Below are 27,371 nucleotides of genomic sequence, written 5' to 3' on the forward strand. Positions count from 1 at the left end.
CTTGCAGTATGCTTAATTTAAAAAATGTATTTGATTCCATAAATAGTAGGGCCAGTTAGGAAACTTCACATAACTCACAGTGAATTGTTCTTCTCTTATGAAAGAGAACATTGAGGCTACTTTGATTATCAGAGAACTAAATGGACATTTGGAACTCCTTAAATTACTGTATTTGGTTATTTTCCAGTCAGTTTAAAGCATAATGTGGTGAAAAGGAAGGAATGACCACTTACTTGTTTATACCTGACTTCTTTTACACCTGATCAGAATTTGTCCTGGCTGAGTGAATTGGTTCTCTGTGTAAGCACAGTCTGTACAGCTCCTAAATCTCCATATGTTACAGTGTAATAGGTAGAAAGGATTTTATGGCTAAAAATAATCAGGCAGCTGATCTATTGATACCAGGTGGTAGAAAATATTTCTTTCTAAGCCAGGCTTCTATGGTTTTTCCCAAAATCACAAACCCAGGGAGCTAGAGTTCAAGGGCTAGGTACTGTTGGCCTTTTCTGTTAACCTTGTCTTTACGCAAAATCAAAAGAAAAGATGGTAAGGAGGCTTTGAATGTCAGTGGAACTAACACAAACTTTGTGGAGGCAAATAGTTGTTGAGATGTAAAATGTTATAGTATATTGTTTTATATCTTTTGGGTACCTGAACCATCCCAACACACCATTTAAAGTCAGGATAGTTCTACTTAAGGGGAAGAATTTTGCATCCATCTTTTTTACCCCCAAGTTAACAAACGACATGTTTATTTTACCCCATTATTTTGAACTTGTGGTACAGTGGTTGTAGGTTAAAAGGAAAAAAAATTTTTTTTAAGGAAAATAGTAATCATTGCTGATGACCACAAAATCTATGCAGTGTGTTTAAAAATTCAATTTTAAAGCTCTATAACTTTTTCCTGGTGTTGAAAAATGTTAAGATCCCTCCAGCGAACACTGAATGAGTTGAAAGAATACCAAAAACAGCATGACCACTACTTGAGACAGCAGGAGATCCTAGAGAAACATAAGCTGATTCAGGAGGAGCAAATCTTAAGAAATATCATCCATGAGACACAGATGGCAAAAGAGGCACAATTAGGTAAGTATTGATTCCAAATAATTGAAGACAGGTTAGGAAGTTCACTTCTAGCATGTTCTACGTTCATAACTTTTGTGTAGCCTTAAAGTAGTATAAAGTTGTGGTTTACGACTCCCCTCAGTCTTAAAAGTGAGTCCTCATAGTGGGTATACCAACAGACCTGGGGAACTGGTTTCTAAAAAAGCTGGTCTCTAGCTTTTTTAAAATGCACATTTTAATGTAAAAAATTTTTTAGATCCTAGAAGTCTTAACAACAGTTGTTTGGCCAAGTGCATGCCAGTCTCTTGGAGATCTTTTTGAAATGCAGGTTCTGATCAGTAGGTCTGAGGTAGGACTGAAGATTCTGTATTTCTAACAAGCTCCTCCTATTGGATGTCTGTTGCTGCTGGTCTGAAAACACTGTGAGTAATGTGGGCCAGGCCATATATCAAGTAAACACAAGCCAGACACACCCTAGAAACAAAGCATCCACACACTCCAGCCAACACAAACTAACTCTTATTTTCTTGCTCCCTTAAAAACAAGTATTTTATTTTAAAAGATTTTAGACTGGTATTTGTCTCAAGCAGGAATTCTTAACCTGGTTAGTTTCAGGAGGTTCTAAATCCTCCCCAAAATTATATGCAGTAATGTGTGTGTGCACAATTTTTTTTTTTCCCCTGGGAAGAGGGCATATAGATTTTATTAAAACTTCTTAGAGTCCAGGGGCGCCTGGGTGGTTCAGTCGGTTGAGCATCCAACTCTTGATTTCGGCTTAGGTCATGATCTCAGGGTTTGTGATTTTGAGCCCCTCATCGGGCTCTGTACTAACAGTGCGGAGCCTGCTTGGGATTCTCTCTCCCCCTATCTCTCTCTGCCCTGCCCCTCCCCCACAAACGCTCATGCCTGCGCGTGTCCGCATGCATGGTGTCTCTCTCTCTCTCTCTCAAAATAAATAAACTTAAAAAAATAAGAATTATTAAAACACAAAACAAAACAAAAACTTCTTAAAGCCCATGACCCAATAGATCCACTGTCTTAAGGGCACTTGGGTTGACAGGATATCAGTGACTTGGTTATATCCAGAATGTCTCATTTCTGATAAAACCCATTGGGAGTAGATCTAACAGCTAGACACCAAAGAATAAATTAATAGAATCCCTTATATTATATGCTTCTCCCTTGATAAATATATTGATCTGGGAGGCCTCTTAATCTTTAAACCTTAGCTGTGACCATTTAAAGTCCATTATACAATCCATCTAACAAGTTTTCTTTGCTTTTTTGCGTGTAAGGAGTGTGTTCAGTCCTTGGGGTTATTTACTGCTTGCTCTGTACTGCAATACAACCAGAGCTCTTAAACATATAAATTTAAAACAAAAATATGAAGTAGATAAAGCAGACTGTCTCCAGAGAGATGGCAAAAGTCCCTTAAAACAGTGTAATTAATGATTTTACAGCCATAGAATGTAATTGCCACAAGATACTTTGGTGATTTAGCCCCTTTGTTTTTATAGGTGGAGAAACACCCTTCTTTAGAATGATTTAATTTAGTTAACCATTAGTTTCCCTGTGTAAGCACACCCTGTGTAGGTACTCTACCAGGCTCCGACACCAAATGGCATAGACTGAGGAAACCATGTTGGCATTGCTGATCTTTCTCCACAATGGTAATTTCCTTTCTTATTCCAGGAAATCATCAGATATGCCGGCTGGTCAACCAGCAGCATAGTTTACACTGCCAGTGGGACCAACCTGTGCGCTACCATCGTGGAGACATTTTTGAAAATGTGGACTATGTTCAGGTCTTTTTCTTGGTCTCTTCTAGTTCTTATAACTTTGCATATCTAAGAGTAATATTGCTTCCCCCCACACTTGATTCCTTGTATATTCGATCCTGAAAATTTGTGAATAATTTAAGGTTGAGTATGTTTATGAAGTCAGATTTTATAGATAATACTCATTTGCTTCATGCATGACATTTCCAGATCCCCCAAGTACTAGCTGTAATGTCTATTCATGTGTCTTTATTTCTTTTCTCCTTTACCATGAGAGCTTCATTGGATTGTTATTAGTATTTAACTCAAAGCCTTCATCTCCCCCTTTTAACTTATTGGAGTAATACCAGTAATTTAAAATTTGGGAAAGAGTAGCTGTGGTCTTTCCTGAAGTCATCAGTCCAGTTATGTTGCTTCAACTAAAAACTTTAACAAAATGACCATTATCAATAGAAAATTTTTATTAAGCTGTATTTCTACATGCATGTGTGTTTTCTCTTTCTGTTTCTGTTTCTATGTATATCCATACATATACATGTACTTATATGCATACATATATGTGTAGTCATACACACACATACAATCCTAGCCTATCTAATTGGAAAAAATAATACATAATTATAATGATTCCAAATAGCATCTAATTGGTGCTGTTATAGATAGCAAACACAACCAGAGTTCCAAGTATCATCCACAAGGATGTTGGAAATAAAGTAACATGTTATCTTATCCTATCAAAATCTTATCATGTCTTTAATCATAGATCTAGGAATTTCCAGAGATAAGCAGTTAAATAATTAAAAGATTAAAACAGCTTCTAGGGGAAGACAAACTGTGAAGAATTAATACACTTTAATCTGAAAAACTCCAGACCTCATTGAAAAAAAGAAGCAAAAATTAAGAGGCCATTTAGGGGAGAAGTAGTATAGGGACCACAAGCTTCCTGTGATTTGTCAAGTAGGTGCTAGCAGTATCCCAGGTTTTATTTTCAAAGGATGATAAGACTTACACCTCTGAGATTATAGCTCCCGGCCTTGAATCCAAGCATTATTTTAAGGGGAAAAAAGGGAATATTTATAAATGAAATAGACTAAAACCCAGGTAACTTTGGGGACATACCATTGGAAGACTCCCCTGTACCAGTGTAGCATTCAGTCTTATATATCCATAGGTTACATCTCCACTATATAGTGAAAGAATCCATTCTTTTCTACTCCCTCCCATACTGGTCCCATTTTCTTATCTAACAAGGTTTCAGAAATACACAGAAGCTGCGGTATCCTGTAAGAATATCAAACATTGATTTACCTTGGTTTGGAGGAAGACTGTATTTATATTTGGAGTTGATTGTGTAATAGTTATAATGCCTAAATCATAGCTATATTAAACTCTTGAGCCCTTTTTTAAGTTCCGTTGTTTCTACCACAGCACACGAATTTTATAGAGTAGCAATCATTTTAGTCTAGGTAGGGGAGGGGAATAATGAGCCAAGCCTCTAGATAATAAGCTCATCATTAAACCTAAAAGAGACTAAATCATGAAAAGGAAGTAATGGGACAATAAAGAAGGGAAGTAAAGAATCCATGCCATTTTCCTCATATCCCAAGGGCATAGTTGATTGAGAATCGATAACTATGCATTTTCTAAGAGAATGACGTTGGGACCTAGTTCTGAAAATATAAACATCTGATTGCTTTGATACTAACCTACTTTCAGATTTCCTACTGGGTTTGAGTATTCACTAATATTTTGGGTTAGGTTAAATCTTAGTCACAACTTCTTTCCTGCTTCCAATTTGAACTGTTCTTTTCATTTTCTAGTTTGGCGAGGATTCATCAACCTCCAGTATGATGTCTGTGAATTTTGATGTTCAGGCAAATCAGAGTGATATCAGTGATTTGGTCAAGTCTTCTCCTGTAGCGCATTCCATTCTCTGGATCTGGGGCAGGGATTCTGATGCATATAGGGTAAGAGAATGATAAAGGAGTTTTCTCAGGCAAGATTTTTTAAAGCTGTGACCCTCACCTTCATTGATTAATATGGTCCCTATCACTGTTCAGCTTAGTTCCACAAACACTTATTAAACTTCTATTAAACAGAAGCCATTCTGCTAGGTAGCAGTTTAGCAAGACACAGGGTGTGTCTTGAGGTCTTCCTCCAATCAAATGGGGCATATAGACACCCTGATTTTAGTTTAAAACTTTGAGCTCTGAGTATAATTACCAACCCTAGAAAGTTTCTAAATTTGACCTAAGTATATGCTCACATATACAGTTGACCCTCAAACAACATGGGGGCTAAAGGGGCCAAACCCCCATGCAGTCAGAAATCTGTGTATAACTTTTGATTTCCCCACAACTTAAGTACTGACAGTCTACTGTTGACTGAAGCCATACTGACAACATAAACAGTAGATTAACATGGTTTTTTTTTTTGTAAGTATTATATACTATATCCTTACAATAAAGTAAGTGAGAGAAAAAAGATTATTAAGAAAGTCATGAGGAAGAGAAAATACAGTTATAATACTTGCGCTGCATTTATCAAAAAAATCCACGTGTAAATAGACCTGCATAGTTCAAACTTGTTATTCAAGAGTCAACTGTATTTCACTTAAAAAAAAATTTTTTTTTATTTTTTAGGGAGAGAGAGACAGCATGAGCATGGGAGAGGGGTAGAAAGGGAGAGAGACGGAGGGAGGGAGGGAGGGAGGGAGAGAGAGAGAGAGAAGAGAGAGAGAGAGAGAGAGAGAGAGAGAGAGAATCTTAAGCAAGCTCCGTGCTCAGTGCAGAGGCCAATGCAGGACTCAATCCCACAACCCTGGGATTATGACCTGAGCTGAAATCAAGAGTGGGATGCTCAACTGACTGAGCCACCCTGGTGCCCCTGTATTTCAGTTTTTAATCAGCATTCTTGTATCAAGCTCCCAACTGTGTGTCAGGTTGGGACTATGAATACAGTACACAAGCTCTTTGCTGGAGCTTACATTCTGCCAGATGATATAGGTAATAAGTGTCTTTCTAAGCTAGCTAAGAAATAAATAATCTGAGGACAGATACCATATATTTTTTATTCACTATTAAATTTTCAGAATTTAATCAGGTTTTTGTTCTAACAATTAATATGACCACTTAGATTTAGTTATATGTAATACAAATTCTCTCCAGAGTTTCATAGCTTCAAGATTTAAGTTTAGTGGGACGCCTGGTGACTCAGTTAAGCATTGGACTTCAGCTCAGGTCATGATCTCAAGGTTCATGAGTTTGAGCACAGAGCCTGCAGATCCTCTGTCCCCCTCTCTCTCTGCCCCCACCCCAACTTGTGCGCTCACTCTCTCTGAAAAGTAAATAAACATTAAAAAAAACAGATATAAGTTTAGTAAGCCTCTGATGTATGTTATTTATATTTAGAAAAATGAACATTTTACAAATCAAAAAATTGTTAAACTTTGGCATTGGCAAAGAAAAGGTCTTAGTTCAGGGGAAGTAGTTTTCTGTGCCAGTTTTATAAGCTTATATATGCTTTCAGTTGCAAATCATAAACTCTACTTCAAATTGACTTAAAAGATAATATGCCTCATATTATAGGACGTCCATAGATTAGAGCAAACTTTGGTTGGTTCAGCCCAGTGATATCATCAATTACCCATTTCTTTCCCTTTCAATTTACCATCCATAGTATTGGTTTCATCCTAAAGCTTGTCTTCCTCATGGTCATGAGGTGACAGCCAGCAGCAACTGGAGTAACATGTTCTTTGCTCCTGTGTGGCTAAGAGACTTAGACTGGCTTTTCTTTCCCAGAAGCCCCAAGCAAACCTCTCCTTGTATCTCATCGGGTTCAGCTGACTTAGCCCAACCCTGAACCAGTCTTAAGACCAACACTCTTCAATATAAAGAATTTTATAGTCTACCACTGTGTCTACGATTATCTTAAAATACTAAATTGTTCAAACTATCCTAGTATATTTATGTTCTTTTGAAAGTTTATTTAGCCTGTTGAAATACTGAATCCAAAGAAATTTATGAGAACTTTCTCTCTTCATTAGGACAAACAGCATATTCTGTGGCCTAAAAGAGCAGATTGTGTAGAAAGTTATCCAAGAGTCCCTATTGGTGGGGAATTGCCAACATATTTTCTGCCTCCGGAAAACAAAGGACTCAGGCAAGTGCTGATGGATTTGGCAAAGCACTTGATTCTGCATGATTGTCATCTGGCAGTTCTTTGAGAGCACCATCCTTGGACTTGAAAGGTTAAGTCTTTATCTTGAAATCACCCAAACTTTGAAAATATGAATCTTGTTCCTTTTTCTTGTGCCAGGATCCACGAACTCAACAGTGATGATTATTCTTCAGAAGAAGAGGCCCAAACCCCTGACTGTTCCATAACTGACTTCAGAAAAAGCCAGACTCTGTCCTACTTAGTCAAAGAATTAGAGGTCCGCATGGATCTGAAAGCCAAAATGCCAGATGACCATGCACGAAAAGTAAGGCTCACTTAGGCTGGTGTTTATTGCCGTCCATACTGGGTGACTTCACAAGCCTCTTAGGCAGAACAAAAAATTGGTAGTTGTTGAACTTAAAGTTTTTAAAACTAGAGATAGAGTTACAGAATTGGTGAAATCATTAAGAAGACAATCATGCCGTTGAAGGTGCTTCAGGGCTGCTGTTTACACAGACCACATAAGCACTCTCTCTAAGAGTGCTACAAAGATGAGCAACACAGAACTCTGTTTAGTTAAGTGAAGCTCATCTACTGGAGGCCATTCTGACCACTTCAATTTAGTGGTCAAGCCTCCAGGAATTTATATAAATTGAAAGCTTGAAGACTCTCTTTCTGGCCTTATCAACCTGCTCTGGCCTTATATGAGGTCCTTAGAAGTTTGTATGAATTACAGCTACCTTACAGACATTATAGAGAAGTTCTGTTAAGCTTTGTTCTTTAATTCCTACTAGTTAATGTATAACTAGGAATGTTTTATTACTGAATATAAATTCTACATTCGATACCATACCATTCCATAGATACAAATGAAAAAATTACTTTTTTGGCAGAGAAAACACACCATCACAATAACCTTTTTAAAAAGTCAATTTTAAAACTGAACAGTTACTACTTACAGTCAACAAACATTTACTGAGGCAGAAAACATTATGTGCCAGGCACTGTTTGGAATACTAGGAAAGGTAAATAGACCATGATCCCTACCGTAGAGTTGCTCACAGTTGCACAGATGTTACAGGAACATAGAGCAATTGAGATCCAGTGCTTTTCCCACTAGAAAAGATAGAAGATTTTTTATTGTATCAAGTATTAGATGCTTTTGTCTTTTGAAAAATTTCTCTTTTGATTTTGGACACTTATGTTGACTTTAATGGGGTATGGTATATCACCTTAATAATGTATGTGGTATACATCTTTTAACATGTTTTAGTTAAAGGAAACTAGGGTATTCATATAAGCAGGTCAACACCTGTTGGTATGTTGATGACCTCATGTTTTTATATATGTATGTGTGTATATATATATGTGTGTGTGTGTGTGTGTATCTATATATATGTTTATAAATATCTATTCAAATTAGCTGTTCCTGAGGAGCTCAAGTCAAGACTGCTATCTGTAGAATTCTTTCAAATGTCTTCCCTGTTATTTTCAATTGAGTCAGTCTTCCTTTTGATGTTTTCAGATTTTGCTTTCCCGTATTAATAACTATACTATCCCAGAAGAAGAAATTGGGTCTTTCTTATTTCATGCTATTAATAAGGTAAGTCACCTACTTTAGACATCTGAAATTTATTTTTTTTTTTTTAATTTTTTTTCAACGTTTTTTATTTATTTTTGGGACAGAGAGAGACAGAGCATGAACAGGGGAGGGGCAGAGAGAGAGGGAGACACAGAATCGGAAACAGGCTCCAGGCTCCGAGCCATCAGCCCAGAGCCTGACGCGGGGCTCGAACTCACAGACCGTGAGATCGTGACCTGGCTGAAGTCGGACGCTTAACCGACTGCGCCACCCAGGCGCCCCTAGACATCTGAAATTTAAATGCTTAGTAATCGTAATTAAAAGTTAAACTGCATGCACTAAAAATCTGTCAGAACAAGTACTATATTCTTGCATTAACTGAGGTATTTTGGGTTTTTTCAGCCAAATGCTCCTGTCTGGCTGATACTCAATGAAGCTGGACTCTACTGGAGAGCAGTAGGAAACAGCACGTTTGCTATTGCTTGTCTTCAGAGGGCTTTGAATTTGGCTCCACTTCAGTACCAGGACATTCCTCTTGTGAACTTGGCCAACCTTTTGATTCACTATGGCCTCCATCTTGATGCCACTAAGCTGCTACTTCAAGCTTTGGCCATCAACAGCTCTGAGGTGAGGTTTTATGTTTGTAGCTCCATGTACTGTGTCGTGATAGCTCAAATTCAGAGCACGATTTGTATTTTTCTGGGGAGGGCATAAAAAAAAAATCTCACATATTTTTCAGAGCAGAATTTGCATATTTTGAGATGGCATAAAACAGATTTTGTTTCATTTTATTTCTGATGTATTCATTTATTTTTTTGTATTGATTTGTCTTATTTTGTACAAATGTAGAATCATGCTAATTATATTTTTCTGTATCTTGCCATTACAGCAATATATCCCTGATATATTTTAGATGTATTGAATTTCTTTTTTCTTAATTTTAATTCCAATGAAGTTAACATGCAGTGTTATATTAGCTGTACAATGTAGTGATTCAACAATTCCATACATCACCAGTGTTCATCACAAGTGCACTCCTTTTTTTTTTTTTTTAATGTTTATTTACTTATTTTGAGAGAGAGAGAGTGTGAGAGCATGAGCGAGCACAGGCCAGCATGGGGCAGAGAGATTGGGGAGTGGGGGAGAGCACATGCATACTTGTGAGAGCACAGGGGAGGGGCAGAGAGAGGGAGAGAATCTCAGGCTCCATGCTGTCAGTGCAGAGCCCCATGCAGGGTTCCATCTCCCTAACTGTGAGATCATGACCTGAGCCAAAATCCAGAGTCAGGTGCTCAACCGAGGCACCCAGGCGCCCCTCAAGTATGCTTCTTAATCCCCATCATCTATTTCACCCATCATCCCCCTGCCCACCTCCCTTCTGGTAACCATCAGGTTGTTCTCTGTAGTTAAGAGTCTGTTTCTCGTTTGTCTCTCTCTCTCTCTCTCTTTTTTTTCTTTTGCCTGTTTGTTTTGTTCCTTAAATTTTACATTTGAGTTAAATCATATGGTATTTGTCTTTCTGTGTCTTATTTCACTTAGCATTATATCCTCTGTCTTCATCCATCTCATTGCAAATGGCAAGATTTCACCCTTTCTTATGACTGGTTAATATTTCATTGTGTATATGCACCTCATTTTCTTTGTCCATTCATCAATCAATGGATATTTGGGCTGCTTCCATATCTTGGCTATTGTAAACATCAACATAGGGGTTCATATACCCCTTTGAATCCCTTTGAGTTAGTGTTTTTTTTATTCTTTGGATAAATATCCAGTAGTGTGATTACTGGATCATAGGGTAAGGGCTTTTTTTTGGTTTTTGTTTTTTTAATGTTTTAAGGAACTTACTATTTTCCGCAGTGGTTGCACCAGTTTGCATTCCCACCAACAGTGTACAAGGGTTCCTTTTCTCCACATCCTTGCCAACACTTGATGTTTCTTGTGTTTTTCATTTTAGTCATTCTGATAAGTGTGAGGTGATACCTCATTGTGGTTTTGATTTGCATTTCCCTGATGATGAGTGAGGTTGAATATCTTTTCATGTGTCTGTTGCCCATCTGGATGTCTTCTTTGGAGAAATGTCTGTTCATGTCTTCTGCCCATTTTTTAACTGGATTATTTGTTTTTCGGGTGTTGAGTTGTATCAGTTCTTTAAATATTTTGAATACTAACCCTTTACCAGATATGTCATTTGCAAATATGTTGTTTGTTAATTGTTTTGTTAATTGTTTCCTTCACTGTGCAGAAACTTTTTATTTTGAAGTAGTCCCAATAGTTTATCTTTGCTTTTATTTCCCTTGCCTCAGAGACATATCTAGAAAAATGTTGGTATGGCAGGTGTCAGAGAAATTGCTGCCTGTGCTCTCTTCTAGGAGTTTTATGGTTTCAGGTCTCACATTTAGGTCTTTAATCCATTTTGAGTTTATTTTTCTGTATGATTTAAGAAGGTGGTCCAATTTTATTATTTTGCATATACCTAACCAGTTTTCCCAATACCATTTGTTGAAGAAATATTGGATATTCTTCCCTGCTTTGTCAAATATTAATTGACCATACAATTGTGGGTTTATTCCTGGGTTTTCTATCCTGTTCCATTGTGTATCTCTTTTTGTGCCAATACCATACTGTTTGGATTAGTACAGCTTCGTAATATAATTTGAAGTCCAGAATTGTGATTCCTCTAGCTTTGCTTTGCTTTTTCAAAATTGCTCTGGCCATTTGGGGTCTTTTGTGGTTATATATTAATCTTAGGATTTTTCTAATTCTGCAAAAAATGCTGTTGGTGTTTTGATAAGGATTGCATTAAATGGGTAGATTGCTTTGAGTAGCATAGACATCTTAATAATATTTGTTGTACCAATTCATGACTATGGAATGTCTTTCCGTTTCTTTTTGTCATCTTCAGTTTCTTCCTTCAGTGTTTTATAGTTTTCAGAGTACAGGTCTTTCACCTCTTCAGTTAGGTTTATTCCTAAGTATCTTACTATTTTCGGTGCAACTGTAAATGGGGTTGTTTGCTTAATTTCTCTTTCTGCCGGTTCATTATAGTGTATAGAAGTGCAACAGATTTAGATTTTGTATACTACAACTTTACTGAATTCATTTATCAGTTCTCGTTGTTTCTTGGTGGAGACTTTAGACTTTTTTATTTTATTTTTTTAATTTACATCCAAATTAGTTAGCTAGACTTTTCTATATGTGGTATCACGTCATCTGCAGATAGTGAAAGTTTTACTTCTTCCATACTAGTTTGGACGCCCTTTATTTCTTTTTGTTGTCTGGCTGCTACGGCTAGAACATCTAGTACTATGTTGAATAAAAGTGGTGAGAGTGGACATCCTCATCTTGTTCCTAACATTAGAGGGGAAGCTCTGATTTTTCCCATTGAGTATTATGTTTCCTGTGGGTTTTTCATATATGGCCTTTATTATGTTGAGGTATGTTCCCTCTAAACCTACTTTGTTGAGGGCTCTGATTGTCAATGGATATTATACCTTGTCAAATGCTTTTTCTATGTTTATTGAATTGATCATATGGTTTTTATTCTTTCTCACTGATGTGATGTATCATATTGATTGACTTGCAAATACTGAACCACCCTTGCATCCCAGGAATAAATCTCACTTGATTGTGGTGAATGACTTTTTTAATGTATTGTTGGATTGAGTTTGCTGGTATTTTTTGTATCTATGTTCGTCAGAGATCTTGGCCTATAGTTGTCTTTTGTGTGTGTGTGTGTGTGTGTGTGTGTGTGTGTGTGTGTGATTTATTTTAAATGACTGAAATTTATAATTACGTGGTTAATTTACTTGTAAGAACTGATGTTTAAATAAGAATGATCTAGCTACTGGGGCGCCTGGTGACTCAGCTAAGCGTCCAACTTCTGCTTAGGTCATGATTTCACCGTTCATGAGTTCAAGCCCAACGTGGAGCTATGTGCTGACAGCTCAGAGCCTAAAGCCTGTTTAGGATTCTGTGTCTCCCTCTCTCTCTCTGTCCCTCCCCCACTCATGCTCTGTCTTTCTTGCCTTCAAAAGTAAAAAACATTAAAAAAAAATTTTTTTTAAAGAATGATATAGCTACTAAAGATATACTGCTACTTTTTTGTCAATCTGAAACATCTGGTTCTTTTTTTATCCTTCTCATCACAGCATGCATGCTGCTTAATATTATACTGTTTTACAACTTTAATTTATAGATGTCTTTTTACCAACTAAGCCAGAGCACAGTTTAAAGGTTGTATTGATAAGAATAGGTAAATGGATAATATTCATGCCCTGAACTTTCCACATGCAGGCCATGGAGTTAATCACTCCTGTGCAGTTAGTTACTTTTGTTCATAGTTTCTAAGATACCACTTCTTTTTCCATATTTTAACATCTCTGAAATAAGGATGCATGTTACAATTGATGACATCTTAGTTTGATAAAATACAGTTATAATAAATACATAGTTAAACTGCTTTTATACCCAGTGTTTAACTCTTTGTAAATTTTATATCCAAAGAAACTTTTAGAAGAAATGTGCCTGAGTGGTTTAAGTTTATCTGTGGTATTATTAGAACTAATTTTTTTTTGAGTATGAGAAGAAAGTATTGCCTGTTAAGAATTTCCTTTTAAATATACAAATTCACAAGTGGATTTTAAGTGAAGGTTTACAATTGCTATACTATACAACAGGCCAAGTGCCAAAAAAGTATAGCAAATATTTATCAAATGTTTGCTGTGTGCCAGGTGCAGGTACAGTGAGAACAGATGCTATATAAAAGGGATGTGATGATTGGGCACCCAAAGGAAGGCTAACACAGTTGTATTCCCCCAATACTTGTTTCGCTTTCTACTGCCACCAGCTAAGGCAATCAGTATCCTTCTAAAGAAAAAAGAGCTCCCTTAGAGATTAGTTGTGGTACTACAGTAATAATAAAAAGATAAATCAGTGGATCAGAGTAGATATCACAGAAATATACCTTAATCAGCACCCCACCCCCAAATGTCAACATTTGGAAATAATTCCTGTATTTTTTCTAACCAAATATTTCATAGTGTTGCGACACTATTGTACTGGTGATCGTTAAAGATTATTATATAAAAAAGTTTTAGTACCAGACAGTTTTTATTAGCCATCAATAATGACTCTATATGAATTTATATATCACAGCTTACTCCTCACTTGTTGGATATTTAGGTTCCACAGTGCATAGCTGTTATCAATAATAATTTTCTGCATAAGGCCTTTTCTGTATTCCAGATAATTTTCTTAGGAAAGATTGCTAGCAGTGGAATTACTAAGTCAATGAGAGAATGAATGTTATGATGGCTTTGATACAAAATGCCAAACATCTACCAAAAGATTTGGGCCAATATATATTGCCATAATCAAGGTCGGAAAATATTCATTTCCTGTGTATCATCACTGAATTGGGCACATGAATTAACTGGTAACTTTTAATTGATTGCTTATTAGAGCCAGGCACCATAACGATCAATTGACATGTGATAACTCATTTAATCCTCAACAACAACCCTGTATGTACGATCTACCCATTTGATAGATAGACTCAAAAGGATTTACCAGAAGTCACAGAGCTTGGATTTGAACTCAGGGAGATTAGCCACAGAACTCATGCTCTTTAGCATGTATTGCCTCTGAGTAAACATTTGTAAAACAAGTTTACTTTAAAAAATTTCACTTCTATTTTGTAACATAAATTTCTTTATCCTTTAATTGTATTTTTGTTTTTGTTGTTTCCTAAAGATTTTATGTTTTTTAAGTAATCTCTACAGTCAGTGTGGGACTCAAACCTACAACCCTGAGATCAAGAGTCACATGCTCCACTGAGTCAGCCAGGCACCCCTTTAATTGTATTTTTTTTTAGATACTTTTCTTCTTCTTTTTTTTTTTTTTTTTTTTTAGTTTTTTTAAGTTTATTTATTGATTTTGAGAGAGAAAGAGAGACAGCATGAGCAGGGTAGCGACAGAGAGAGAGGGAGAGAGAGAGAGAATCCCAAGCAGGCTCTGCGTTGTCAGTGTAGAACCCCATGTAGGGCCTGGACCCACAAACCGTGAGATCATGACCCTAGCAGAAATCAAAAGTCAGACACTTGGGGCACATGAGTGGCTCAGTTGGTTAAGCATCCCACTTTGGTTCAGGTCATGTTCACATGGTTCATGAGTTCAAACCCTACGTCATCGGGCTCTGTGCTGACAGCTCAGAGCCTGGAGCCTGCTTCGAATCCTGTCTCCCTCTCTCTCTGCCCCTCTTCTGCTCACGCTCTGTCTCTCTCTCAAAAATAATAAAAATAAAAAAATAAAAAAGAGATGCCATGCAGGTGCCCCAATTATATTTTTAAAGTAAAAGTTGTGTATGCATTTTGCTCATTTTCTTTTGATTTTTATTATTAGATTTAAGGTGTTTTCACAAAATGTGTGAAAACAAGTAGTTCTATTTTAGTTTTGCTATTACTTGTCTTCAAATAGTTGACTCTCGGGGCACCTGGGTGGCTCAGTTGGTTAAGTGTCCGACTTCAGCTCAGGTCATGATCTCTTGGTCTATGAGTTCGAGCCCCATGTCAGGCTCTGTGCTCACAGCTCAGAGTCTGGAGCCTGCTTCGGATCCTATGTCTCCCTCTCTCTCTGCCCCACTTCTGCTCATGCTTTGTCTCTTCATCTTTCAAAACTGAATAAATGCTAAAAAAAAAAAAATTATAAATAAACAGTTAACTCTACAATATGCTAAAATATTTCCCTATGTTGTCTTCAAGACGATTTGTAGCTTTAGGTATTACATTTAGGTTTGTAATCCATTTCAAGTTAAATTTTTTTTTGTACTGGGAGGTAGAGATCAAAGTTCATTCATCAGAGTTCATATCACATAGATATCCAGTTGTTCTAGCACCATATCTTGATAACGCTATCATTTCCCGTTGAATCACCTATCACCTTTGCTCCGAACTGCAGACTTCTTTATCCAACAGCTTACTTGACATCTCCATGTGGATGTCTAAAACACACTTTAAAACTAAAGGCCCAAACTAAGCTCCTTAACATTGTTCCAATCTTTACTGCTCAGTCTTTCCCATTTCAGGAAACAGTAAAGCCTGTAGCTCAGGACAAAAGCTTGGAGCCGTCCTTCATACCTTTTTCTCTCTCAGGGTAATTAACCTTGCTAATATTTTCAAAATATTTCACTATTTATCATCATCTCCATTGCCAGGCTGTCTGATCCAAACCACCATTATCTTTTATCTGGATTATTTCATTAGCCTCCTAACAGTGTCTTTGCTTTTGGCCTTTCTCCCCTTACAGTCTCTTCACAATACAGCAACCAGTGAATCCTTATAAAAAGTCAGATGTTGTCATTTTGTCTGTTCAGATCTCTGCAGTGGCACTCCATATAACTCATAGTAAAAGACAAGAATTTATAATAGTGTAGAAGATCCTACATGACCTTATTACTTTTCTGACCTCATCCCCATGAAATCATTCCTTTGCTCATTCTGTTTTAACTACTTGGCCTGTCTGCAGTTCCTTGAGCATACTAGGCATGCTCCCACCTCAGTGCCTTTATACTTTATATTCTCTCTGGAATACTCCACCAAGATTCTTGAGAGCTTACTTCATCTCCTTAAAATCCTTTAAAATACTAACTTCTCAGTAAGTCTTTCCCTTACTACTCTATTAAAAATGGCACTCCACACCCCACTGTGGTCTACTTAATGTCTCTTCCCTGCTGTGCTCTTCTCCATCACATTTTTCTCATACTTGCGTGATACCCTCATGGTTTCGTGACACTTGACTATTAGGTCTTCTAAGGCAGTGACTTATGTTTCTTATTTTCTGCTGTATCCCCAGTGTCCAAAACAATGTCTAAAACATTAGTAAACACTCAGTAATTATTTTCTAGATGAAATGATGAAAATTCTTTTTTTTTTTTTTTTTTTTTTACAAAATGATAATTAGTTTATCTCAGTGTAAGATATTTGCACAACCATCATTCTGGTCATAGGAATAGACATTTGTTTCCCCATGTAAAAATATAAAGACACTTTGAAATCTAAGTCTAAATTAGAAATCTAAGTCTAAATTTGAGTTTGTATCTGGGTATGAACCATTAAGTAAGATTTTAAATGTAATCTGAGAGCTACTTTGATTATACCTCTGTAATCTGGAATATTTTATACATCTTGGCTTGGTGATAGTGAGACATTTTGGATGACCTTAACAGCCTGAATCAAAAGCAAGTAGTTGTATAAATCATAGGTATTGCTTTTCATAGGGGTATATTGCACAACTTGAGAACAAAACATTCTTAGATCCTTTAAAATATTTTTAATGATAAAGTAAGTGTAGAATAAATGGTTTGTACACAAGCAAATACAAATTACCTGGCATTAGGTGTATTTCAACTGAAATGACCTAAACCGAATACTTTGGGTTGCTTATGAAAACAGTAACAACAAACATTTGAAAAATAGAATACAAAAACTATTTACAATAGCATCAAAATATCATATATCTAGAAATAAATTCAAAGGGAAGATGTATAAGGTTTCTATACCGGATTGTTAAACATTACTAAGAAAAAGAAGCCCTAAATAAGTGGAAAGAGACACTATGTTCATGGATGGGAAGATTCAGTATTGTTAAGATGTAAAATCTCTCCAGATTGATTTATAAATTCAATCCCAAGCTCCTGGCACTTAATGCATATGTATGCATAAATGGATAAGTTGATTCTAAAATCTATGCAGAAATGGATCTAGAATAGCCAAAATATTTGTGAGTGAGGGGGAGAAAAAACAGAGTTGGAAGACTTCTATGACTAGATTTCAAGACTTGCCGTAATTAAGTCAGTATGGTATTGGCCCAAGGATACTCAAATATATCAATGGAACACATTAAAAAATTTGAAATAGGCCCCTACATATATGGTCACCTGACATATGACAAAGGCACACTAGTAGTTTAGGGGGATGGGGGCACTTTTTGGTTTTCCAGTAAGTAGTGCTGGAATACTTACTTGGATATCCCTATGGAAAAAGGAATGAACCTTGACTCCTCTCTCACTTTGTACACAGAATTAAATTGAAGTGGATCATGCACCAAAATGTGAAAGATGAAACAATAAAGCTTCTTAATGAAAACATAAAAGAAGGTCTTCATGATGTTACAGTAGGCAAAGATTTTTAAAAGCACTAACTGAAAAAAGAAGCACAAACTGTAAAATACATATTTTTATAAATATGTAAATATTTTATATATATGCGTAAATTGAACTTCATTAAAATTAAGAAGTCCTATTTATCAGAGATACCAGTAAGAGAATAAAAAGGCAAGCCCCAGATTGGGAGAAGATACTTGCAATACATATTTCCAATGAAGGACTCATATCTAGTGCACATATAAAGAACTCTTTCAAATTAGGAAGAAAAACACAGCCTACTTTTTTTTAATGGGGAAAACAACAGGCACTTCAGAAATGAGGAAATTCAAATGACCAATAAGCACATGAAAAAATATTCAACATCATTACTGATACAAGTTAAAAACCACATTGAGATGATACTTTATCATCTCACTAAACCAGCTAAATTTAAAAGACTGGGACAATACCAAGTCAGTAAATTCTCCTACTTGCCGGTAGGAATGTAAATTTGTACGTCTGCTTTAGAAAACTGTTTGTTTGTAGCCCATAAAACTAAATATATGCCTACCTTAAGACCCACTGCAAAGTATATAGCCAAGGAAAATTAGAACCTACGTCTATCAAAAGATAGTTGCAAGAATGTTCATAGTAGCTTTATTCATAATGGCCCCAAATTGGAAACAATCCAAATCTTATCAGAAGGAGAAGGGATAAGCAAACTATGTATATTCACATGGTAAATATTGCATATCAATTTTTTAAAAAAATAAACTGATAACCCAAAAAACACTCAGTTTCTTAAGCCTTAGATATTGTACTGACTGAAAGAATCTACAAAAGGGCACAAGATTATATACACATAAAAGGGGAATATGCTGTTTGATTCCATTTATATGAAGTTTAAGAACAGGCAGAGCTAATCTATGGTGATAGAACATCACCACAGTAGTTACCTCTAGGATTAGGGTTGGGTTGCCTAAGGGAATCTTTTTTATCTTAAGTGTATTTATTTATTTTGAGGGGGGGAGGGGCAGAGAGAGAAGGAGGGAGAAAGAATCCCAAACAAGGCTCCACACTGTCAGCACTATCACACGGGGCTTGAACTCACAAACTAAGAGATCATGACCTGAGCTGAAATCAAGATGGATGCTTAACCGACTGAGCCACCCAGGTGCCCCTTCCCAAGGGAATCTTTTGAGGTATTAGAAACATTCTAAATGTTTTATATCTTGACATGAGTGCTGGTTACAGGGATATATATGCATATAAAAATTCATTGAACTGTACACTTAAGACTAGTATATATTACACTGTGTATTTTTTATCGTAGTAAAAAGGTAAAAAAATAAATTTACATTTGTTACAGTGTAGATTTGACTGGTGTAATTAAAATAGGTAGTTAGCCATTAACTTTTATGGGATAACCTAAAAGAAGCTAAAAGATATATACTGTGAAAGTTTTATAACTCTCAGAAAATATTAATTCACTAACATTTCAAAAAATTTTTTTTTGTCTTTCCAGCCCCTGACCTTTTTGAGCCTGGGAAATGCTTACCTTGCTCTGAAGAATATCAGTGGGGCACTTGAGGCCTTTAGACAGGCTTTGAAATTAACTACCAAATGCCCAGAATGTGAAAACAGCCTGAAGCTGATTCGCTGTATGCAGTTTTATCCTTTTCTGTACAACATCACCTCTTCTGTTTGCAGTGGTAAGCAGCTTATATTAAGTGCCGACAAAATGATGAACACAACCAGGGTTCCTATTCTGATCAGCAGAACACAAAATGATTTTCTCGGTTTTTCCCAAGGATTTTATGTAACTAGTATATTCTGTATACATAGGAAAGAAGTTAATTCATTCCTTACTAGATAGAGCCTTGGGGTAATTCCCAGAACCCTAGATGAGAAAGGCCAGCTAAAGTATATTTGACTAAAATTGATAGACTTCTCTCCACAAAATCTATGATTTTTTTAATGATCGATATTAATGGTAAAGGGTACATTTTCTGTCCATAAAGACAATCTGCAATACAGTTTAAGTGGTTTTTCTGTCTTCTTTCACTGAAATACACCCCCTTGCCTTCCAGTGAAAGTGATCCAGATCTTGACTGCACCTCTAAAGCAGTCACGTGACATTAATTGGTATCTTCTTGCATTCTTCCACTTTCTCACACAGCCACCAAAATATATGCATGTGCATAAGTGTGTCCACCTGGGTAATGGTTTGAGTTAATATCTGAACTACTGTAAATTCATTAGTTAGAACTCCCTAAGAGTTCGATTATGTTTACTTACTCATTTAACTTTCACTTCAAGAAAAAAGAGTTTGACTTGAATTATGAGGGGTGAGGTTTATATACATATGGATCCTCAGAACCTCACTGTTGTAGAACACACAGTAGGTGCTTTGTCAATGTTGAAATTAGATCATAATATTCAAGCAGAGGGCTATCAGTCCATCACCTTCACCTAAGGAAAAAAAAATCTCTAATGCTCACTTGGTTAAGTGATTTATCTAAAAGACATCAACAATTTACCGGTAGATTTAGCACTTCAAACTGGTTTTCCAGATTCACCTGTACGAGACTGCCTTAGGATTTTAATGAAATGACAGGCAGTAAGTTGTATTTACATTTTTAAGTATCAGAAGCCAGTTTTTTATTTTTATTTATTTATTTTTAATCTGGTTGCTTTTTTATTTTATTTATTTATTTATTTATTTTTTAAATATATGAAATTTATTGTCAGATTTGTTTCCATACAACACCCAGTGCTCATCTCAAAAGGTGCCCTCCTCAATACCCATCACCCACCCTCCCCTCGCTCCCACCCCCCATCAGCCCTCAGTTTGTTCTCATTTTTTAAGAGTCTCTCATGCTTTGGCTCTCTCCCACTCTAACCTCTCTTTTTAGAAGCCAGTTTTTTAGTGAAGAAACCAAAAATCTCGCAACTCCATAACTCCATAGCTGAGCTGTGGCTCAGTACTGAGCACAGTGTAAACTGGAGTTCTTGCATGAAGGCTGAAGGCCTAAGACAGTGTTGACGGTGCAGCAGTGGAGGGACCCGTGCCAGAGTCCTACAGATTCATGTGTGAGCCCTAACTCTTCCATTACTGTGTTTCTCATCCCAGCAAAGTAACTTGTGTCCTCATGTGTAAAATGAAAGGCAAAATCTGTCTCATAGACTTGTTGGTAGGATTAAATAAGACCCTTATCACATAATAGGTGTTGGGTAAAAGTGAGCCATGAGAAATTCATAATAAATACAGAATATTCAGACCTTAATGGATCTTACAGGTCTTACTTAATCATAGAAAACATGTTGTGGACTTTTAAATTCCTTAGATTACTAACAACAGCCTTGTAAACAGAATTTCACTTTTTTCAGTGAGCTGCTTTTACTAATAGTCTCTCTCTCTCTCTCTCTCTTTTCCCCTGCTATCATCTCCCTCATGTCTCTTGACTTCTTTGTTATCAGAAAGAAGAATTTTGTAGGTATATAGTGCCCCCTTTTCTAAAAAGCCTTTTCCTTAGTATTAGTTTTACATGCTTTTGCTTAGGATTTTAGTTTGTTGAAATTTATTATTATTTTATGTCACTCATATCAAGAAAGGAAATTCCATTGTCTGGAGGTTTTTCCCCAGAGTATAATTTCAACTAGCCCAGGAAACTAATAACCTGAAACAAATCTACAAAGTTGTAGTATCATAGTATTTAGTAGTCCAGATATCCCGCAAATGTTACTAGATCCAATACAATAAAAGTTCTTTCAGAGAGAGCTCACTAATAAAAACAATTTTTTTTTTTTAGTTTAGCCCCTGTTACATTGTGATTAGTTATCTTAGAAGAGAATCTGCCATCTAGTAACACCTCCATAAATATGAAATGATGAAATGTATGCTATAGCATTTTCTAAGTTTAAAACCTCATGGATAATACTGACTTCATTCAGTATTGATTTTTTTTTGACAGTGTTTTTGCATTGCTTGTTTCCACAGTAACAAGTAATGCTTTGCTGAGTTCCAGCTTTGAAAGGCTGAAACTTCATAGAAACAAATATCTCTTACAGATACCATGAATTTCTTATATTTGAAAACCCAAACAGTTTCTTCTCCTGTAGCTGTCTCTGAGCTTTACTAAATGGTTGATGAAAAATAGAGAAAAACCTCTGAATAATGATTAGCATTTCTGTACCTTCACATGATTGTCTACCTTTGGCTTTTTCTTTTTTGCAATATCGAAATAAGCTTCGTTAAGTTATCTTTACTTGCCTGCCATGTTATCTGTCTGAAGTTTTTATTATGACGATACGAAGTTTTCAAGATACCAACAAAGCTTATGATTCTTTTTCCATATAATAATCAAGGAATTCATATTGGTTTTTATTAGAGAAGAACTTAAGCTGCCCTTCCCCACCCCTTCCCCAGCCTAAGTCATTCTCTTAGGAAGGTCTGTTTGAAAGCTACCATTTTTGAAAACTCTGAGATGAGCTTTTCAAGACCAAAAATTGTTAAACTCTTAGAAAACCTATCTTAAATACTTTTTCTGGCCATTGTTAATCTTCGACAAATTATTTTCTTTACAAATACATATTGGTAACTATTTTTATAGCAGCTATAATATAGTATAATCTCTTGGGTAGTATGAACTTAATGGTAAAATTGTAGGCAGTGTGTTAACATGAGTAAGTATTTTATTGCTTTCAATATGTAATCATGGAATTTTTCACACAGATTTTCAGTTTATGTTTCTTGGAATGTCTGCACAGGTATTGTATTCTGGTACCTCTCAGTACCAATTAGTTCAGTTTAAAAAATACATAATCACTATGCTTACAAAAGTTTTCGACTTGTGAAGGATACATCGGTGCTTAATTACTTATCTGACATTTTTCCCAAACTTTTATTAATCTGGAAATCATTTTATTGACTGCCGTGTGTTCGGTGTGTATGTTCTTATATAGAAAGTGCTTGACATCATCTCTCTCTCTCTCTCTCTCTCTCTCTCTCTCTCTCTCCCCCTCTCTCTCCCCCTCTCTCCCTCCTTTGAATAGCATTTAATAAATTCTTGTCTTTTATAGGTAGTTTTATATTACCACCCCAATGTCAAGAATGCTGGGAAGGAAAACTTAATAGATTGCTTTATACATTGTCTGCACTCGAGTTGACTGTTACAAGAGAAGCTAGTGCTTTCAGTTTTGATTAAGCACTTATCTTGGCAGTTTTGAAATACATACTCTTTTACCATATTTTATTGGTTTGTTATTTTACAATCTGATTTAAACGTAGAACTGAGTAAGTAGAACTGACTGTGCCGCTTCAGCAAGCCCATTCTTAAATAACAACATACTTGTCCCTTTTTAAAGTAAAATGGAGGGGCGCCTGGGTGGCTCAGTCGGTTAAGCGTCCGACTTCGGCTCAGGTCATGATCTCACGGTCCATGAGTTCAAGCCCCGCGTCGGGCTCTGTGCTGACAGCTCAGAGCCTGGAGCCTGTTTCAGATTCTGTGTCTCCCTCTCTCTCTGCCCCTCCCCTGTTCATGCTCTGTCTCTCTCTGTCTCAAAAATAAATAAATGTTAAAAAAAATTAAAAAAAAAAATAAAGTAAAATGGAATCTGTTAAATAAACTTCCAGTGCTTTTGAGTATAAGTAAGTTCTTTTCAGTGCTCAACATTAAACAAAAGGACTTTTCTTTTTAATTGGAAAAAATAAAAGTCTCACAAAGAATGAAACCTCATGAAGTAATAATGATTATCTTCTGTAAGGACTAAAAATGGAAAATAAGTTTCAGTAACCATCTAAACAGAATAATTAAATATTAAATCTGAAGAGAAGTCCAGAAATACATGTAGTGGATTTTCCAAGCATTCATTACTCCATAATATTTTCTAAATGCTATTTCCTTCAACTTCACTAATTTGCAAATCAAAAAGCTACGTGTAGTGAAGATATTTTCTACTTAAGCAGTCTAGATTGTTTTATTATTACGTCTCTGATATGCATGGTTTTATTTTTAGTGTATTTCATCCAGTATTATTTTACTTTTATTAGAAAACGTAAGACCAATTGTAGGTCATATTTATTAGACTTCATTCACATCAGATGCCTACAGGTGTGCCACTGACAGTGGCATTGATATTTGCTGAATAAAATTAAGCACCTAACCCAGGATTTCTCTGGTCTTGTCTTCATTCACTGAGACACATGTCCATTTAAAAATATTGACCACCCCCCCCCCAAAAAAAAATATTGACCCAGATCTTTACAAATGATGGGTAAACGTTATACGTAGAACTCAGACTTGACGTCTAGGTATGCTTAGAATTTTATGCATGTTTTTCTTTAATATGTATTTGAAAGCTTTCACCTACAGACAAAAATAATAAAAGAATTTCCAAATCATGTACATGAGCCTTAATATCTGTTGCAGTGTGCAGAAGGATTATCCTGCGTCATCACAGTGTTTCTGTATTTATAGTTATCTATTTACCTAAATCATAGCTCCTTTTATAATTAGTTTCATTACCTGTGGTTTTAATCTGTGTTCTTCAACCTAAATTTCTGTAGATTTATAACTTGTAGCTTAAAGCAATCTTACCTGGAGTTCAGATTTTGAAGAAAAAGAAATCTTGGACTTTGCTGCCCTCCTGTGGACTATCCAGCATATGCTACCTGCAGTTAGGGACTTTTGTTTTATGACATTCTTCCTAAAAGTTAATGAAGATGTCAGCTTAAAAAAAAAAAAAAAAAAAAAAAAGATACATTCATAAAGATCCGTTTTTTTATACCTTTTTGAATATGCTACTAGTTAGCTTCCCTCCATTTATTCCTGTAAGAAGAATTAAAACGTTGGTTAATTTACTACAGGTCTCGAAATCCTAAAATTTCAAGCATATTGTGCCACAGAGCCAAATGTAACTCTTGATAATGTAATCTGTCTAGATTTTGTATTTCTTTATTAAAAAGGGCTTTAATTATGTGGTTAACAAATAATCCTTTGACAAATATCTATGTGGTAGAGGGGGAATAAGAAGAGTCCTCTTTTTATGAATCTAGAAGCAAAGATCATGGGTTACTCAGTTCAAGTGTCACTCAGTGGTAGAGCTAAGACTGAAATCTGAGTCCTCTGCCTTCCAAGGCCAGTGTGGTTCCTGTGCACAGTTCTCTTACTCCAACAAGTATAATTTATCCCACTGCTGTGATTGAAATAATTCGTATTTATAAATTCCTGAGACATTTTTATGAAAATGGTATATTCACCATACTTTTTATGTCATCACTCAAAAGAGATACCTACATCCTTGTATAAAATCTGAATCTGAACTAGATTATGAGGCAGTCCTAACCCTAAAAGCGCACCTGAAACGGTCCCTTTCAGTTTAGCACCTTTGTCTTTTCCGAATTTTGCATGATTAGATTGCCACGTGGCCTTGGGTTGCACACAGATCTGGTGGCTGTACTTGCATTATTATCTCAGTAGGTAATATTTATCTTTTGGGATTCCCAGCATTTAGCTTTCATGAACAAAATGGTTACCTTGGGTTTTCATAAGAACTTAGGACAGTAGGTCAAATTCTGATAACCAGTGGTTTTACACTTCAGCCTCCAAAAGACATTGAATATGTGTATACATATTTTAATACTTTTTGGTTTTTTGATGTGAACTTTTCTACATGCAAAAAAGCATTACTTTTCTTTTGAGGAATGAGCCTATTGGTCCCTGCTTACGATCTTCCACAACTGTCCTCCAGTTATTACAGATTGTTAGTCTGGCCAAATAATATTTAAGAAAAAATGAAATTTAATGATGGATATAACCTTCTAAAGCATCAGAATGTTTCCTTTTAAGTAAAGGAAACGGAGTGTGGCTTAGTTATTCATCCATTCAACTGATCTCTCATGTGCCAGGCATTAGTCTAGGAACTGGAAACCAAACAGAAGAAAAATTCTGTTTTATGGAGCTTGTTTTAGTGGAGAGAAACAGAGAGCAGATGATAAATATAATAAAGTATTTAGTATGTTAGAAGATAGTGCTAAGGGGGCGCCTGGGTGGCTCAGTCGGTTAGGCGGCCGACTCTGGCTCAGGTCATGATCTCGCGGTCCGTGAGTTCTAGCCCCACGTCGGGCTCTGTGCTGACAGCTCAGAGCCTGGAGCCTGCTTCATATTCTGTGTCTCCCTCTCTCTGACCCTCCTCTGTTCATACTCTGTCTCTCCCTGTCTCGAAAAGAAATAAACGTTAAAAAAAATTAAAAAAAAAAAAAAAAAAGAAGATAGTGCTAAGGGGAAAATAGATGAAGAGGTTGGGTGAGATTCAAACTGTGTGTAAAGAGGCCCCACTGAGGAAGTGCCAGTTGAGCAAAGACTTGAAGGAGGTAAGGATTTAGGCCATGCAGGCATACAGCATAAGAGCATGTCAGCCAGAGAGAATAGTTGTTCTAACAGCTTTTGCAAGGAACAGCAAGAAGGCCTCTGTGGTTGCACTCGCTTATAAGAGATGAAAGCTGAGATGAGTGGGAGGAGGAAAGAGCCATATCTTTACTGCCTTGCAAACCATTCTAATAATTTGGGCTCTTACTCTAAGAGAAAGATGTATGATTAGGAAGATTTTGAGCAGAAAAGAAGAGCGATCTGATTTACATATCAACAGTTTTCCTCTGGCTGCTCTATCGGAAATAGATTGTAGTAAGGTAAGGGCAGAAACCGGGAGACCCATTAGGATACTGTTGCAAAAATATAGGTGAAGGAGAATATTGGCTTGAACCAGCCAGGTGAGGTGGGAGGAGAAGGTGAGAAGCCATCATTGTATTGGGGATACATTTTTGAAGATAGAACTAACAAGACACCACCAGAGGCAAGGTAGGAAATGAAGGACAGAGAGGTCATGGATAACTCCTAAATTTGGGACCTAAGCAACTGGTGCTATTTTTAATGAGATTTGTAATCACCATTGGTGCTGTTTGATAAGATAGTAAAATCTGAGAAGGAGCAGGTTTAGGGAGAAAAATAAGTTTGGTTTTGTGAATGTTAAGTTTGCATTGCTTATTAAATGTTTAAATGCAAGTATTAGGCAGGCAATTAGATATATGAGTGTCATGATGGTCAGGGAAGAGGCCCAGGCTAGAGATGCTAATCTGTGAGCCATGGGCTTATGAGTGGTTTTTTAAGTCTTGAGCATGGACGAAGTCACCTCAGTGGTTAGTATAAAAAGGAAAGTAGGTCAGCAATTAATTACTAGGGCATTCTAGTACACATTAAGAGGTTGAGAAGAGAAAGAACAATAAGGAAACAGCCAGCTAGACAGTAGGAATATCGGGCAAGTATTTTGTCCCAGAAACAAAGAAAGTGTTTTGAGAAGTGATAGATTGTATCATTATTGCTGCACCACACGGTTGCATCCTAAGAGGCTGAGTTGGATGAGGACAGCGAATAAATCATTGGATTTAGGAACATGGAAGTCGCTGGCAGTTTCTAAAAGTTTGTATGAAATGGGTTGTGAAGGAGGTGAGGAAGTGGAGATGGCTAACAACTCTTCCAAGGAGTTTTGCTGTAGTCAGGAGCAGAAAAATGGGATGGTAGTTAGAGAGGGATGTGGGATTAAAGATAAATTCGGTTTGGGTTTTGTTCTAAAAATAGAAAAATTTGCA

At 36.3% G+C, this 27,371-nt stretch overlaps 1 protein-coding gene across 2 annotated transcripts in view; it reads left to right on the forward strand.

Moving 5' to 3' along the window:
* TTC17 (tetratricopeptide repeat domain 17) overlaps window positions 1-27,371 on the forward strand; it is a 125,997-nt gene that overhangs the window by 34,947 nt on the left and 63,679 nt on the right. For both annotated transcript variants that reach the window (XM_058688709.1, XM_058688710.1), the window contains exons 9-16: window positions 926-1,086; window positions 2,758-2,870; window positions 4,664-4,810; window positions 6,889-7,004; window positions 7,161-7,326; window positions 8,527-8,604; window positions 8,986-9,210; window positions 19,251-19,437. In XM_058688709.1, coding sequence (XP_058544692.1) covers window positions 926-1,086; window positions 2,758-2,870; window positions 4,664-4,810; window positions 6,889-7,004; window positions 7,161-7,326; window positions 8,527-8,604; window positions 8,986-9,210; window positions 19,251-19,437 — 1,193 coding nt within the window. The remainder of the gene's footprint in view (window positions 1-925; window positions 1,087-2,757; window positions 2,871-4,663; window positions 4,811-6,888; window positions 7,005-7,160; window positions 7,327-8,526; window positions 8,605-8,985; window positions 9,211-19,250; window positions 19,438-27,371) is intronic.

The sequence above is a fragment of the Neofelis nebulosa genome, chromosome 10, assembly GCF_028018385.1.
Source record: "Neofelis nebulosa isolate mNeoNeb1 chromosome 10, mNeoNeb1.pri, whole genome shotgun sequence".
In the NCBI taxonomy this organism is placed as follows: domain Eukaryota; kingdom Metazoa; phylum Chordata; class Mammalia; order Carnivora; family Felidae; genus Neofelis; species Neofelis nebulosa.